The sequence below is a fragment of the Habropoda laboriosa genome, unplaced genomic scaffold (assembly GCF_001263275.1).
Source record: "Habropoda laboriosa isolate 0110345459 unplaced genomic scaffold, ASM126327v1 scaffold301, whole genome shotgun sequence".
Lineage (NCBI taxonomy): Eukaryota > Metazoa > Arthropoda > Insecta > Hymenoptera > Apidae > Habropoda > Habropoda laboriosa.
The window spans coordinates 132810-148731 of NW_017100408.1; the positions used below are offsets into that span (position 1 = coordinate 132810).

Here is a 15922-nt window from a genome sequence, read left to right on the forward strand (position 1 = left end):
AGGGTTTTTTTTTTTTGACGATTTGTCTCGTGCACTCGTTGTACTGTTAATGCTCTGTTTTGAGGTGTGTAGATGTATATATAGGGATCAGGTTGGTTCTGATTGGTGGTTGTGTTATGGAGGGGGAAAATGTGGTGTGTTCGGCTATTGGTCGACGAAAACTGTGACCTTTTGGGGGACCGAATTTGTTGTAAACAAATTCAATCCCCGGTGACGAATGTTTTATGGTCCCGAGTGTTTTTGGGACCTATTGTCTGAATGTCGCGCTAGTGAGTCCACGGGGTGTATATGGCGGTCTTCCGAACGTCGGCACCTCGGTCTGGCGGCCGAATGTGACTAAGTGGCTTATTACTATAATCCGCCGAACCGAGACTTCGTTGCGTCCTCATCAGAACGCAACAATTCTTTAACCCCGACAAGAATTTACGCAACGCGACTATTCGACTGTCTGACCACAACGGCACGTTACTACTTGCTCCGGCGCCTTCTTTAATAATTGCTACGGAACCCTAATTCTTTCTCCGCCGAACTTTTCCTTATTCCCCGATGTCTAAGTAACAAAAAGTTCGCCACACCATTCTTCCTCCTTCTAAAATAGCGCTCTTTATCCACGGGGGGCGAGAACTTGGGGATTGAACTGCGAGAGGCGAAGGAACCGCGAGCCAAGGGGTATCGCCGATAGAGAAAATGAAAGAGAGTCTTATTAAAATCGTAAAACAATGCGCGGCGTGGCGCGGCACAGCGAGAGAGTTCGGGCCGAAATAAAAAGAGAAAAGGAACCGGGAGAAAGTGACGGACGGAAGGAGAGAGCGACGGGAATTGAAAGCGAAAGCTGTAAGAATCGGAGGGTGGGAAATAGAGGGAGGAGGAGAGCTGCTCTCGCTGGCGGCTACGGTGAAATAATGGGAAAGCACCGGCAGCCGTCGCTGAATCTTAAACGTTATTTAATTGTTTTAACGTAAGACGGTGAATTATGTTGTTATTTAATTAGAAAGCCGGCGTGGAAGGGTGACGTTCTTCCTCTTGGCCATTCTACGTCGAGTCAACTTTCCGGTCGGATTCAAGAACGTTACGCAGATTAACCGGTCTTGATTACCTTTCTGAGAAAGGGGAGACCCTGCACCATTTTGCGTTGTGTTTCCAGAGAATTTCAACAACCCTCGTTGATCAAATTGCATTTAACCGTTGAACAACCAGTTGTCTTTTATTTTTCTGTCCTCTGCATCGCCGTTCTTCCACGTCGAATAGTTTCTCGGTAGAGAGAAAACTATGGCGAAACGTAAGTCAGCTTGACGAGTACAGGAGGCGTGTATCGCTAGTTTCCGAGCAACGAGTCGACGATTGAAGCGTGGAAAGGTGGAAAAATTCCGCGGTGGAAGAGTTCCACCGTTGGCGGAGAGGAACGGAAGGAGGCGAGAACCGTTTCCCTTCGGAGAACCGCGACACTCGCGTACCAGTGCTTTAAAGCTGATGCATCCGCCGATTAGAACTCCCCTCGAGTTCACCCTCGTCACGCGGGAAAGAGAATCGCGTTTCGTACCGTCGATGACGCCAGCGCAACGCGAATCGAAGCCTCCTAGCTTCGTCTAACGTCTTCCATGTGCGCATGTACATTTTCGATCGAACTTCGGGGAGTTTGAGAAATGCAAAACTGACAAAATCCTAAAGAGAGAGTTTCCACGAAGAAAAGAAACCGAATAATTAAGAGAGACCGTGATTTCCACGTGAAAGGGTCTGCGTGGCGACGTTTCTTCGGGGCTACCGCGTAAAACGCGCGGCGCGAACGATCGTGCCCCGCGCGTATAATTATCGCCAAGTATTTGCATGTCAAAGGGGCCGAGCTCGATTCCGCGGGACAGCCTCGCGCGTTCTTCGCCCGGTCTCTCCTCCTGTTTTGTTGGTTAATCTGCTTTCTCAGTGGTTTCTCGCGGTAAAAGGGTTCGACAGCGTGTACCTTAAGGGCTGCGGCTGATGCGGAGTAATTAGCACCGCGTTACAAAGTACAAAAGGCCGCATTGTCTGGCTGTCATGCAGGGAGCTCGCTACCTAGACCCCTACTCCTCGTGGTTCACCCCCTTAGAATTTTCTGTACGACAAATCCCGTTGCTTTCAAAGCGTCCTATGCACCGCCCGCGTCCTTCCACTCGCTTTTTCTTTCGGTCGCTGCTCCGTGCCGATCTTGCGAATCCTCGACTACGGTCCTCGTTTTTGCGCGACGAATCGATCGGAGGCTCGATGGACTCGGTGTCGTCGATTTGATGTCAGGAAGTAGCTAAAAACGCGATGGAAGGATCGGGTTTTCCAAGATTGTCCGGGCACCAAGTTGGATCGTTTCCGCGATGCGTACGCTCCTTCCCTTCGTGCTGCAGCGTGTCAAAGCAGCTGGGAGCGGCGAGGTAAAGAGTTAGGGGAGTCTGGCTACAAAGAAAGGGGGGAGGAGGAGGAGCGAAGAGAAGAGTGACACACAGAGGGGAAGAGGAAGGGAGAAAAGTGCGTTGTCGTAGCGATGATCAAAAGCAGTTTGCTCGCGGACTCGCCTCAAGTATCTCCGCGGCGCGAGGGGGATAAGGGGATGAAAGTTCGTTCGGGCTTCCTTCTTCGTCTTTCTTCTCCCGCGTTTCTTTATCTTCGCCCGCCTCCTAGACTCTCTCTTATCTCCAGCATTGTCCTTTCTCCTCCCTCTCTCGTCTTCTCTTTTATTGATTTTTCCTCGCGGTAAATTTCGCCCGATTTCTCAGCTCGAATTCGCGGAGAATTCAAATTCCTTCCGCCGTTACTACGCGTCTAACCATAGAGTTACGGGAAAAATTTTCATTTTCGAAAGTTACATCTTTCTTCGTTCAACAGAAAATATGTTGTATCGACGACGGCGAGAGTTGCGGATCGCATCGCTAGTCGTGTAGAACACTCGCAATCGATACACGAGAGGAACGAGGCAACGAGGTTTAATCGGCCTCTTCACGTGGTGCCGGCCATAAATCCGTCAGCACGGAAGTTATTTCCGTTGAAAGTACAGCGAGACGAGGCGAAGATAATCTCCGGTGTGCGTTAAGATTCGAAAGGTAGGTAGAACCGAGTACGAAAGAGAGAGCGTGTCCCAGTAGCATACATTATCTCGTTTCCTTTCGACTCCATCTGTTCGTTCCTCGTTCTCGCCTCTTTTCACCTCCTCGTCCATTTTCTCTCCATCCGTCCCTACTCTCCGTCGTCCTCGTCGTCCTTCCCCTCGGTTTCCTCGCATAATCATGCATTTGCATGCAAACTCGATATCACTACTTAAAATGTAAAACAACTCGCGGCGCGTCTCTTCCACCCGCTCGCTCCCGGCTTCCTGGCGAACGATGAAAAGCGAGCGGCAAATTGCCGGTGAAAATGGACGTGGCGACGCGGCAGGTGAGGAGGGGCCAGAGAAACGTCTAAATAAAGAATCGACGTCGCGACAGGAGTGTTCCACCTGGCGAATGTCTAATTCGCCGCTGAGTGGCTCAAGGGAGAACTTGGGCTTTCGTCGGGTTCTTCGGTGAAAGGAAATTGAAGTTTCTCGCGGTTCGTCTGTAGCCCCGTTCTCCGATCTTCGTAAGATCGGCGCGAGTACATGCCTCATGAATGGAGAGCCCTCTTTCCGACTGCTCGAGTATTATACAATCTTTACCTACGCGATGATACGGCGAAACAAACTTTCTACGATCTCCTATCAGCCAATTTTTCATTTTCCACGGTGTTTCGAAGTATTTCAAGTTCCACGCGTTCTTCACCTTTTGAACAAAGTTGGAATATGGTATCTTTCCTTACCCTGCGCAGGAAGGAAATTCACCCTTCGACGGAGACGATCGCGTCTTTAACGTTAAAGAGGCCGGTGGCGGTAAAAGGGCTCGAGAACGACGAAAATTCCTCGAGGTATTCATATTTCATGTAATTATTTCCACGCTCGGCCAGGATGAGCCCCGGAACGGAGCGGTAGACAATGACGTTTTGTCTACGCGGCCGTCGAACTTTGTCGAACAAAGGGCCGATGGGAAGAAGGCAGCGTGGAAGACCACGCAGTCACCCCACGCGGAAATAGGAAAAATGTTTAACCCGCTTTTTACCCATCTCGACGTGCCAGCAAACATTTGTCTACGCGAGATTCTAGGGGAATCTAACGCACCGCGTTATATACAAGCTGCTGAACGCTGAGATCTCCTCGTAGGGAGAAAATTTAGAATTGAGAAGAGAAATTATAAACTTACCTAACCCAGCGTGTCCGAAGCAGAACAGGCAACCATCTGTTCCGTTGATAACAGCGTGGATGACGTCTGTCAGGGCACTCGAGCAAATCTCCGTCTGAAATAAATACATAAAAGATTACGTACGTGTGAAAGAAGAAAAGTTTCGTTCTCTATTCTACGAGAAAGCGAAGGAGTCTCTGTTAGGGATTGAGTTTATGACACGGACTTTTTATTTCGCTTTAATTAGCTAGGTCCCATTCGTGGGCGGCATGCTCGCGGGCCATGGAGGACTGTCCAATCGGGTAGTCACGTTCCAATTGGCGTAGACCACCTACCCATCCACCCTTTTTATAAAATAAGCACACCAACGCTCACACAAAAGTATTTTCTTTTGAAATATTAAAAATACGTGCGCACTCGAATTCAATCACACCACCAACCAGCGAGCCAGCGACAATTCAGCGCCACCACTCTCGAACATACAGCAACGTTATAAGGGGGTGTCTTTACACTTGCACCCGCGATAATTGATATCAATTTGGTTGTCCCAAGTTGGCCTCGAGTTAAGTTGTTTAGCGACGACAGGCGGGGCGCTTTCGAGCACTATGGACGCGATTTTAATTGCTCCTCATCGTGATGGGGGGTTGCGCAGGCCGTCCGAGAGCCAGGGAGAGGAGAAACCAGCCGGGACTTTTGAGGGTAACGACGAAGCTTAACTTAAAGTGCTTAAGAAAGCGTTTGTGGGACGGTTTAATAAACGCACGCGTTGCGAGTCGGAGGAGAGAGGCGCTGAAGAAAAGGAGAGGCGAAGATTACCGAGAGGAGCGACTTTGTTTGCTTTTAATATATTCATAGACTGGAAAAGTCCTTTCCTGGGACGAGAAGAACCGCGACAACGGCCAGACCTTCGTTTTTCCTCCTCCGTCTACCTTGCCAGACTGCGTTTGCTTCTCGTTGCAAGAGGTTCGCGCTTGCAAATAGTCGTGGAATAATAACACCGTGATTTCCGCCAGCGTGTCAACTCGTTTAACACCTGAGAAACGCAGAATCGTTGCAAAAGAGAGAGAGAGTTAGATTTTCTTTTCGTTGCTTCGTCGTGATTTCTGTTCCTCGCAGAAGAGAAAGCGAATTATCGCGAGAAAGGGAGGAAGATGGCAGCGAATCATTGGAGGGTAGCTCGTTCCGGAGACTCCGCGAATTTCCTGCGGAAGCAGCCGGGAATTTCCTTCGAGCCTCGACAGGACCCGCTCTGACCGATCGATATAGTCATCGACCGTCCTCTCTTTTTACTCTCGCAAGGATTAGCAAACGTTCCGTGGCCGGAAGGGATGAGGGTTCGAGGAAGATGTAGGGAAGAGAGAGAGAGAGGAACACATGTAGGAAAGGGGAGCAGGTTGTCGGGAATATCGAGAGGAAGATGAGGACGTGTCGATACCTCGACCAAACAAGATTGAAATCTTCGTGGACGAGAATCGGATGAATCTCGAGGCCCGAGATGGAAAAAGGGGAGATGAAAGCTTGGTGGCGAGTGCAGAGGAGGGTGGAAAGGAGAGAGAAAGTAGAAACCAGCGGAGAGATGTAACGTGCGAGAGAAGAATCGTACACGAAGAGCGATTTGGATAGAGGAAACCCTTTAGGCTGCGTTCTCTTTTTCTTTCTTACTCTACTATCGGAAATAAGGAGTCCAGTCCCTTTTTCGATGTAGTAATTCCAATCTGTCGTTGCTCGTTTCAAAGCACGCCGACGTTCCACGAAGGAAAAGAAGAAGGAATCTCCTTCTCTCTATGTACATACGTATATACAGGAAGGCTGTGTAAAGCAGCGTGGAGGTGAATTTCGATCAACGCGATCGACGACTTATCCGCTTTAATCGCGCGGCGATTCAGGAAAAGTGGGGAAGACGCGCGACGAAATCCCCGACGGGGAGATTAACGGGTGGCAAAGGAAGGAAAGGGAGGGTGGAAAGAGGCGAAGGAGAGGTCTGCGGGACAACAAGGACATTCATAATTATAACAGGATCGTCCGTCCAGGGGAGGGATGTAACGCAAAGCAAACATATTTCGCGGCTACCTGCACCCTCGAGAGATTCCCTAGTCCCTCCACCCTCTCACTCTCGCTTTCGTAGGCAGGCTGCTGCCTCACGGTTAATGAAATACGTGACCGAAGCCTCCGTCATAATCTCAAACACTTGATTCCGCGATCCCGCTCGGAATTGAGAGGAACGAGGGGGCTCGTCGTTCGTGGCGCGCGGAAAACATCCCCTCGGCGGCCGTTGCTCGTGCTCGTGTAGCTTGATAATGCGTCCGATTCGAATTCCTTTTTATTGTTCGTGGGATCGGTTCGATTTCGTTTCCACGGGGGATGACGCATGGCGAGGGGGATTTATTGCTTGCTGAAAATTTCCAACACGTCCTCTTGTCGTACCTATACCTATCTGTCGAATAATTTTACAGAGCTACGTTTATACTGCGACGGAACAACTTAGCAGGAACACGTGAAAACGTGGCATAATTATAATCCCAAGCCCGTCGTCAGACAGCTCTTTTCTAGCCGTCTCCGTTGAGGATCCCTCTCGAGGGGCCCCGAAGCCATACAACTTTGCGACGATCCTCGTAAAAAAATTCCCATGGAAATCCCCCTCGCTAAGAATAAGGCGACAGGATCGCCCGTGGTCTATCCAGGGAGCGCTTAAGAGAACGGACCAAAAAATTAAACCCGGAACACATTATCAACCGCTTCGCTTCAATTCTCTCCAGCCTCCGTTCGAGAAACTTCTCCACCACCACCGTCACGGAAGAAACTCACAATTGAAAAGAATCGGCCAAGAAAGCCTTGGCGTCTCTATTAGAAGTCGTAGGAAGGACGGGGGACGAACATTAATTTCGGCGAGTGTAAATTAAAAGGGAATAGAAGGCGTCGCGGTGTGACTTACAAGCGGTGTCATCGTGGCCTGAGTCGCGACGCGTCGATTCCGCTTTCAGCACGCGTACTAGTAACGCAATATTGGCACCACCGTGTGGAATACCAATGACTCCGTCGACGAAGGGACGAAATGGGACGGGGTTTGCCGATGCTCGTGGGGCCCAAGACAAGCTTCTTCCTCGTCGTGGAGGAACTTCCAGCCATGCTTCTCCGCCGTTTCCCCTCTTTCTCGCACTCTTTCAACCCCGGATCACCCTTCTCGGCGAAATGTAAAACTCGTGTAAGAAAGTTCGGAAAGAAGTTACGGCGAAAAGGAGCGTCGTCCGCGATGATGGGCTGTGCCACTGCGAACGGGGAACGCCGGGACCCTTTTAAGGGCTGGAAATAATCGAATGACCCCTCTTAATTCGCAAGTTTGCAGATGCCCGCGCCTGGTGCGTCGAGGTTCGAACGAAACAGGTGTCGCGGCTGGCTGCATTTTCTTAAACCTCCGGCGGTTCCGTCAATTCCTCGGGAGATTGCTTTTAAACGAGCTGCTCTTTCGCTTTAAGATTCGACGTGAGAAATTCAAAGTAGATCGGTGGGTGGAAATGGACGAGTATGTTTACAGGAGGAATCGGCGCGAATGTGGATTATGATTAACGCAGGATAAACTTTGTCGGATCGGTGATTGAGGCGGACGTTAATGAAGTTAGTCCGGCTGACGGAAAATCGCGTTGAATGCGAATTATCAGGCCATGATGTGCGACTGTGTCCCGCAAATAATATCTGTCTACGCGAATTATTATCCCGTTAATTGCACGAGCGTTGCGTGAACCGGGTTTGTCGATTATGACGTTCGAGAACGGCCAATCGAAGTTCTTCCCGATTAGACACCCTGACAGCTCTCTATTTTCTACCGTAGACAGTTATCGTTGGAAAAGGGTGAAGAAGTAATTTTGTTCCTTCTTTATCGTAAAAGTAGGAAGAAAGTGCAGACCGAAGATGAGATAGAACAGAGAGTGCTTCACGGTTCCTATTGCAGTAATAAGTTGAACACAAGCCATGCGTAGCGTCGTACAATCGGTGAACACGCGTAACTGGTCCGGTTACGATAATTCTATGCCGGGTGATTGCCTTGGAGGAAAAAAGGCGGTGATACGGTTTGGAAGGAAAGTGGGAAAGCGGCTGTTGCATTTGCATGTAGACGCAGGTGGCGCGTAGAAGCACCGCGGCGGTATCGTTCGATGAAAACCGTATCAAAAACAAACAGGCCTGAGGGGGTGCTTGTCGCCCTCGTTTCGCCTCGTGTCTACGAGCGGCGATGCGTGCGGCTTTTGTTCACGAGCCGATAATTCTGAAAATTGCGTCGCCATATGCGTGACATCCGGTTTTTGTTCACCGCACCGCGAATTCGTTCGTCGACTTATTCGCTTATAAATAAATTCCGATTCGATCGGATGAGCTCGGCCAAGCGCTTCCGTGGCCGAAACTATTCCTACCCTGTCCAGTGGGTTCTGCCCGATGCCCCGATGTGGAATATTCCAGCGGAATTCGACGGGACGTTCCAGCGAACAAAGCTCGTTCACGGGCACGAAACGAGAAATCGCGAGTGAAAATCTATCGTTGGATTATTGCTGGAGGCTATACTCTTGAACGTATGCAATCTTTGGATACAATTGAATCGTCAAGACTCCGCGCTCTGTGTGAACTGAACGAGGAATTTTCAGCTCGTTGACTTTGACAGGAAGCGCCGCGATAACTCTCCGGATAACAACCGAACAACTTTTCATCCCCCTGCCTCGTCGAGATAGAAACGCGGTAAGACCGATCACAGGCTCTTGAGAAGGAAAAAGCACGAGGACTGGCCGACCGGGGCAGTAGTCTGGTGAAATATGTCGCGATTTACACGAGAGATTGGCGTCATTGGCGCCTGGGGAGCGAAAGAACGAAAAGGGCACCCTCGTTCAAAAAGCGGCCACCACCAGGCCACCCTAGCACAACAGGAGAGATGCACGCGTGCGCTCTGACAGTAGCGGCTGCTGGATGGGCTGATCGGTGAAATCCAACGCTTGGTTCGAGCGATGTAAAATCGAAATCGTTAGTAACCCTATCCTGGCGAATCCTCCCTCTTGCTACGCTCGGTGCTTCTTTTTTTTTACGCCAATTTTGCAGACGCTTGAAACAGCGGTTGTTAAAAATAATTAAAAGAGTTTCGCGTGGAGGTTGGGCAAAAATCGTCCGTGCCCGGATAAACGGGGAAAATCGTGTGTTCTTTTGTTCCCTATCCCCTGGTCGGTGCAACTTCCTAACGATTTCGAGAGCGCGTGCACGAACGAAGCCAGGAAAGGATGGGAAGCTGGCGGTGCAGACAGAGAGAGCGACGTCTCGCTTTCGAGGCGGCTGACGCGCGTCGGACACCTGCCAAACTTCATCAGCGCTTCCTGAAGCCTGGCTCGTGGCCCGAATTAATCTTACTGTAATATGGAAATGCCTCGTTCGCTTGGACTACGCGAAGATCAGCACGGACGGACTCGGACACCGACAGCCAGAACAAGGAATATAGAAGCGGCCAATTGGGGTGGATGCCGTCCTTCCATAGACCCGTATGATTGGTTTACAGATTAGCATGGCTCCTATACGGTTAGAACGCCGTTATCGTGCCCCTATCGCGTCGCCGCTTATTCATTGGACAGATCTGGACCCGATCGAGAGAGGGTTAAGCACGGACGTTTTTTCCTCGAGTCGTCCAAGTGTGCATCGATTGCACGCTGGATTTTCAAAGAGAAGCACAGCAACAGGAACGCTGGCTGGCTGCGGATCTAGGAATAATTGGAAGCCTGATTGTGACGGCGCGGCGGACGAATTCTGATGAATCGAAACACGATGCGTCTGCTTTGTGGCTCGCCCAGCCGTATGGAAAGAGAAAAAAAAGAACGAATTAACCAAGTTCGTCGAGTGCTGGAGCGTTTGAAGTGATACTGGTGCGTCCCACGTTGACGTAAACTTTATCTTCGTAAAGTAGTTTTCGCAAGGTTCGCTCCGGCTGAAACGGAGAAATACGGAGAAGCTACCCCTGAGGTAGCCAGGCCACAAACACACCCTCCAGTTTAATCCACGGATGGAAGAGATAATTTTTCGGTAATCTCCATAATCGAATCCCGAGCCGCAAATTAGAGGAGAGCAGCGAAGGTATCGGCGGATTCTTTCCTCTTAATAAGAATTCGTCGGCGTCCGCCTCGACGAGTTAATAAGAATCCAGGTTCGTCGATACGCTTCGGGATCGGCTAATCCTGTCTGCTAGGCGGGGAGGCGCACGAACGATCCATTTTCTTAGGGACACGCGGAAAGCCGCAGACGAGAACAAGAAACCGCGGCACCGTGAATTTCCAGGCGTTTCGGCGCGGCCCATTCGATTAGTATTCGCCGGGAAATGAGCAATAGATCGAAGCCTGCTGTTCAATGCACAGACGGGGAAAGTAAAATGCACGGGGAGAGGGAAATCAGACAGACTCTGTCCAGGTGGAAAGAGAAAGAGAGGTAGAGAGTGTACGCAAGCGCGTACCGCATCGTACACAGCGTGACTATTAGTCGTAAGTCAATAATAAAGCCCTTGTCCCTGGACCGACCATAATGGCTCCGGTGAATTATTCTGTCCAGTATGCATTGTCCTGTACGGACCGTCCGCGGGGATAGAATTGTCGCCGGCCAGCGGCGATATATGGCGACGCACACACACGTATAAGATCTCGAAATCGGGAAACGCGTCTAGCCCCGGCGCGGCGTATTCACCTACCAAGGCCCCCGACGTAATTGAGATGGATGTTCAATTAATTTGGTCAGGTTTCATTTGCACACCGAACTCGAGGGTGTTCCTGCTCGAGCATACTTCGCATCCTTTTCTTCGACATCGCTCCAGACACCTGAGATCGAGAGCTTCTCTAAGTAGTCCTCTCTCCGTTGATGGATAAGCACGCTGTCTGCGATGCCGCGAGATTTTCTTGACTTATAACGCGAAAGACAATAAAGTTTTTCTCTCCTTTTACTTCTGACGGATCCTTTCGAATCTTTTCAAATTCTAATTCGCGGAGAATACCGTTTTCCCGAAGAGGCGCTACCACCGCGAAAGCAACACGACCCGGAAGTCTGTACTTGGCAAATTGCCGCCCTTGTGAGCCGCACCACACATCCGCGTGTGCTCGCGTAACGACGCCTGAAAACGAGGCACGTGGGAAGAGTATCGAACGGAATTGGAACTTCAAAAACATTTCCCTTCCAAGTCTTTTCCTTCGGCTCTCCCCGGGCACCGCGGAAATAAACTTGGAGCGAGCGTGAAGATACGCCGTAGGCAACCTGTACGTGTCTATTCTTACGTAATGGCTGCAACACGCGGGGATGAATGGCCCTGACAGCTAGAGATATTACGAACTTATCGAGGATTTGGCCGACGGTTAGTCGACGTAACGTCAGTCCCTGGTAAATTTCCTTTCCCTCGTGGAACTCCTCCCGACGAGACACTTCACCCTCGAGCCGTCGAAAATTTTCTCCCGCGAACGGAACTTCCGATAACGCCACTGTTCTCTGAGAAACTTCCAACTCTGTACCAAAGTGATCGTAATAAAAATTACAGAGTTACGTCTGTCAGAAGGGATCAACGTTATCCTCCTTCTTTTCACCTTTCGTCGTGAACGTAACATTCTTTTTCTTCAGAATTTCTCGCGAGCGTTTTTTAACAAGTGCAGGAGGGATTTCGTGTGGCCGCAATAAACGACCGATGGACCCCCATCGAGAACGTTAATTTACGATTGACCCATAATCAAGCGTGGTCTGTTTGCGCGTCATATTGGGACGCTCCTCCGCATACAGCGGCCGGGTATTCGCGGTTCGCGTATTTGCGGGCACAGGTAGCAAAGGTAACCGCTTGCCGAAGATTATCGAGAGACGGGAATTGCGGTACAGCTAGATTACATTTCGAACGATTACCCCGTAACAGATCTCCGAAACGAACAAGAGAACTAACTTCTCCGAACAGGTCGCGAAACGTTCACCGTGGAAAGAATTGGGCGAACCAGACGATCGTCCAGTCGCCATTCCCTCCACAGAAATGGAAAGGGGATGGCGAAGAGCCTGGTTAAAGATGAACCACTTTCGGTGCAGGATCGGTGGACGCCGCCTCTAAAATATTCACGCGGTTCTGCGTTTGACGGCTGGTCGTGGAAAAGGACGAACCAACCCCCATAGGACAGTGGGTAGAGAGGGCACACATTCTCTCTGCGAGTTTTCCCTCTTTTCCGCGATCGGCGCCGAACTTGCTCCGGTTCGTAGGAAACGCGTTTCAAACCCTACCCGGGGTAGGGCCGAAAGGCTGATAAAAAATAGAGAAAAAAAGAGAAGAAAGGTAGCGGTGAAAGGAGGAAACCGGTAGAGCAGAGAGCCATTGTGACTTTCGATGACAATCGTCGCGACGGACGCGCGGACATTTGATCGAATCAATCGATTGCTTTCCCGTCGTTCTTCTAAACACAGCCACGGCGGTGTGGGGAGAGGAGGCGTGTGTGGGCGGTTGCGTCAAAGGGCCAGAGAAACGCGGGGAAACGAAGGGCTAGTCCCTGGAGAGAGGGCCGGTACAGCCAGCCGTGGGATAGAGAGGCTGGCTAGCAGAGAGAGAGAGAGTGTGGGATCTCGGGATGGCGGTGAGGGGAACGGCAGGGAAAACCGAGTAGCTCCGGGCTCATTTGAATCCAACGCTCGATAATGTCCCCGGAGAGCACCGAAATATCTCGGTGCACGTATACACATGCATGCCGCGATATTGTAACGCGCGCGCCATCGCTGTTCTCCCCGATGGCATTTGCCGCGGCTCGGCGGCGATGTCGTTCATCAATGCCAGTGGCAATAAAATTCGCGGCGGCTACACGCGGCCGAGAAAAGGGAATCGAACAGGTAGAACTGCTTCTTCGGGATTACTTTGGCCTATGGGAGACGTTGATCGATACGAATCTACTCGTTCATTTGTCTCTGCGGAATATCGATGCTGATAGAACGAGAAAGAATTTATCGTTTCGTTCCAGATTTGTACGTGGAACGAGAATTTAGTATGAACCGGAGGCTAGCCCGGGATAATCGGAGAAAGAACGGCAAGGTGGTCCTTCGAAAGAACGATTCGAGTATGCAAATTGGAAAATAATCAGGACTATCGAGCGTTCGATTCGATTTCCTCGCGTGTACGAGCGAGAAGTCATAGGCAAGAAGCAACGTTAGCCGGAGGGTGTTGACAGAACGCGGAGCGAGAGCGAGGATTTTCCTGTCGGGAGGTGGAGTTTAAAGGTCGGGAAATTAGTTTAGTTATGCGCCTGGCAGGGACGTCTCCTGCGTCTCTAGGATGAACGCAAGTCGACGACGAAGCACGTAGACGTTTCAACGTTCCGACTCCTCTCGCTCTTCCATCGTGCTTCCACTACTCCCCCTTCAACTTCCTCCGAGAGATTCCTCTATTTCCCTATTTATCAACGTGGCGCGTCTTTGTAGCGGTGGAAAAACGATTCTCTATTCTCTCGAACGATCTCCATACTCGCGCGTCCCGCGATAAAAATCGCCGTTTCCGAATCATCCAGGGAATCGTACACAAAAGAGGGGAGCTAGCTTACCTGAGAGTCCTCCTCGGTAAATATCGCGTCGAAGGCAAACATTTTCGGCGCAGCCACGGTCGGCCTGCGATCGTCCGACGAAGAGGACTGTCCAGACGTTGGATCCACCAGTGTCACCTGCTTCTTCCTCTTGTCCGCGTTGAAGAAGCTTCCACCATCTCCCGGCGACACTTTCAGCATAACCTTCACCTGAAAAACAGAGCATAAAGAAGCGTGTTTAAAACGTGGGACGAGAACGAAGGATTCTCACGTTGCATTAGAATGTTACGAAATTGCACGGGGTCGATGGTCTATCGAAGAATAGAATAAAGAGTAGTTAGACGAGAATAGACGGTTGTTCTAGAGGCGAGCTAACCCGCTGGAATGGGTTAACGTTACGTAACGAATGAAATCTTCTCCCGGGCCGAACAATAGCCTCGTCAGAATTATCTGATGGACAGCTTCAGCCGGAAAATAGACGGCGGGTCTAGAATTACGACGACCCACATTAACCGATCTGGTTCAATGAACCACCATGCTACCGCGCTCATCTTCTCTCTCTCTCTCTCCCTCGAAACCACCAGTCTGACAGAAACTAACGCAACACCGGGTTGATGAACTCTGATAAGATGCATTTATGCCTGCACCGATATCTTCGATTAGATTCAAACGAACCACGCTGATTCCTCAGTCACAAGCCATATCGATTGCAGCCTGGCAAACGCTACGAATTGTACAATTGTCTCGAGAGACTAATCACGACTTTGGGGAGGTGCGTTTCAGTTCCACGGTAGCCGAGTAACTCGAATACGTTGCAGCCAAACGCAATTTTAATACTGAAAACGAGTCAACTGGGTAGATATTTTTTTAGCTACGTAGGAGTACGTATATCTTGGAAACAAACGAGCAATTTCTAACAGAATGCAGGAAGAAAAAGGAGGAAAATAGGAGTCAGCGGATGCATGAACGCGTCATTAGAGTGGCATTGGTGGGCAAAAGATCGATGTTCCATCGGTGATACAGCGGGCAGGGAGCGCGCATCGCGGCGTCCGTTCGGTCGGCCGTCCAGGAAATTGCGTTTCGAGATTTCGTTCAGATTGCGGCGCACGTTCTAACTTTTGCATACGGAACTGCCTTGTCGCTACGGGGACACCGGCGAGGCTACCGGAGAAAAAAGACACGCTCTTTTCTCTGTTGCTCCGTCTGCTCTTCGTTCGTTTGTCACCCTCCTCTCTCTTCGAATACCTTTTCCTTCTCCAACACGTCTCTGTACGTAGTAGTTTACCGTGAAAAGACCGAGTGCTAGCGATCCAGCGACCGGAAATAAAATAGCTCCTTTCCAGTCTTATTGGGAAAACTCTGCATATCGATTACCTCCACCCACCATTCCGCTTTGCTTCCTCTTTTCTCTCCTCCTTCTCCTCTCTCCACTAGCCCCCGTTTTGCATGTATTCACGCGAATCACTTTGTCTCCCTGCCTTTCTCTCTCCCTCTTTCTCGTTCTTTCTGACTCTCCGGCGTTCATATATCTCGTAACGAGGCTGATTTCGGAGACTGGATATCTGTTCCGCACGAGCGACTCCAAGAATCGTGTTCACGAACCCCCGATGCGGATATGTCTCTTTCCTCTACCCCCAGTTCTGTCCGACGTTGCACCGAAATGGTAGTCGCGAATGCCAGATTCCTCTCGCTGGACCGCCTCTGTCGCGCGAACGCCGACAAACACGCCGGAGAAGTCTGGTTTTCGTCGGCCGTAGGGGAAACTTCAAAGCCGTCCAAGTTGGACACGCACGGAAATTACGCGAATTAATTCATTCGGTTCATTACTGTATCCGCTGTTTTTCTCGGGGATATTTCTCCGCTCTCCGTGACTGCGGGGATTCGAAGCTTTTTACCGAGACTTCGGTTCGACGGTAACGTAGATTCGGGAAACACAGATCTGCGTTTAATTAGCGGTATAACAAACACTGCTAAACGCAGCGACGCTTCTTCCCGGCTCGGATAACCAAAAGACAAGGGTCGCTTCGTATAAATAGTTTCCATAGCCAGGCGTCCCTCGTGCGTCTTCACAATTTACTCCATTGTAATCTTCAATCTTACCCTAATGATCCCTGCTGGGCCCGGGCTAGGCATGCTGCCAACTTGTCCGTTTCTATTCACCGATTCTCTAAATTTCACGGCTCCCTG

General features: G+C 50.4%; 1 protein-coding gene across 1 annotated transcript in view; it reads right to left on the minus strand.

Annotated features, from left to right (window-relative positions):
- The window catches only part of LOC108575456, a 264797-nt gene that overhangs the window by 19209 nt on the left and 229666 nt on the right, over window positions 1–15922 (minus strand). The window contains exons 6-7 of the mRNA XM_017938255.1: window positions 13757–13945; window positions 4230–4323 (exon numbers count right to left, since the gene is read on the minus strand). Coding sequence (XP_017793744.1) covers window positions 4230–4323; window positions 13757–13945 — 283 coding nt within the window. The remainder of the gene's footprint in view (window positions 1–4229; window positions 4324–13756; window positions 13946–15922) is intronic.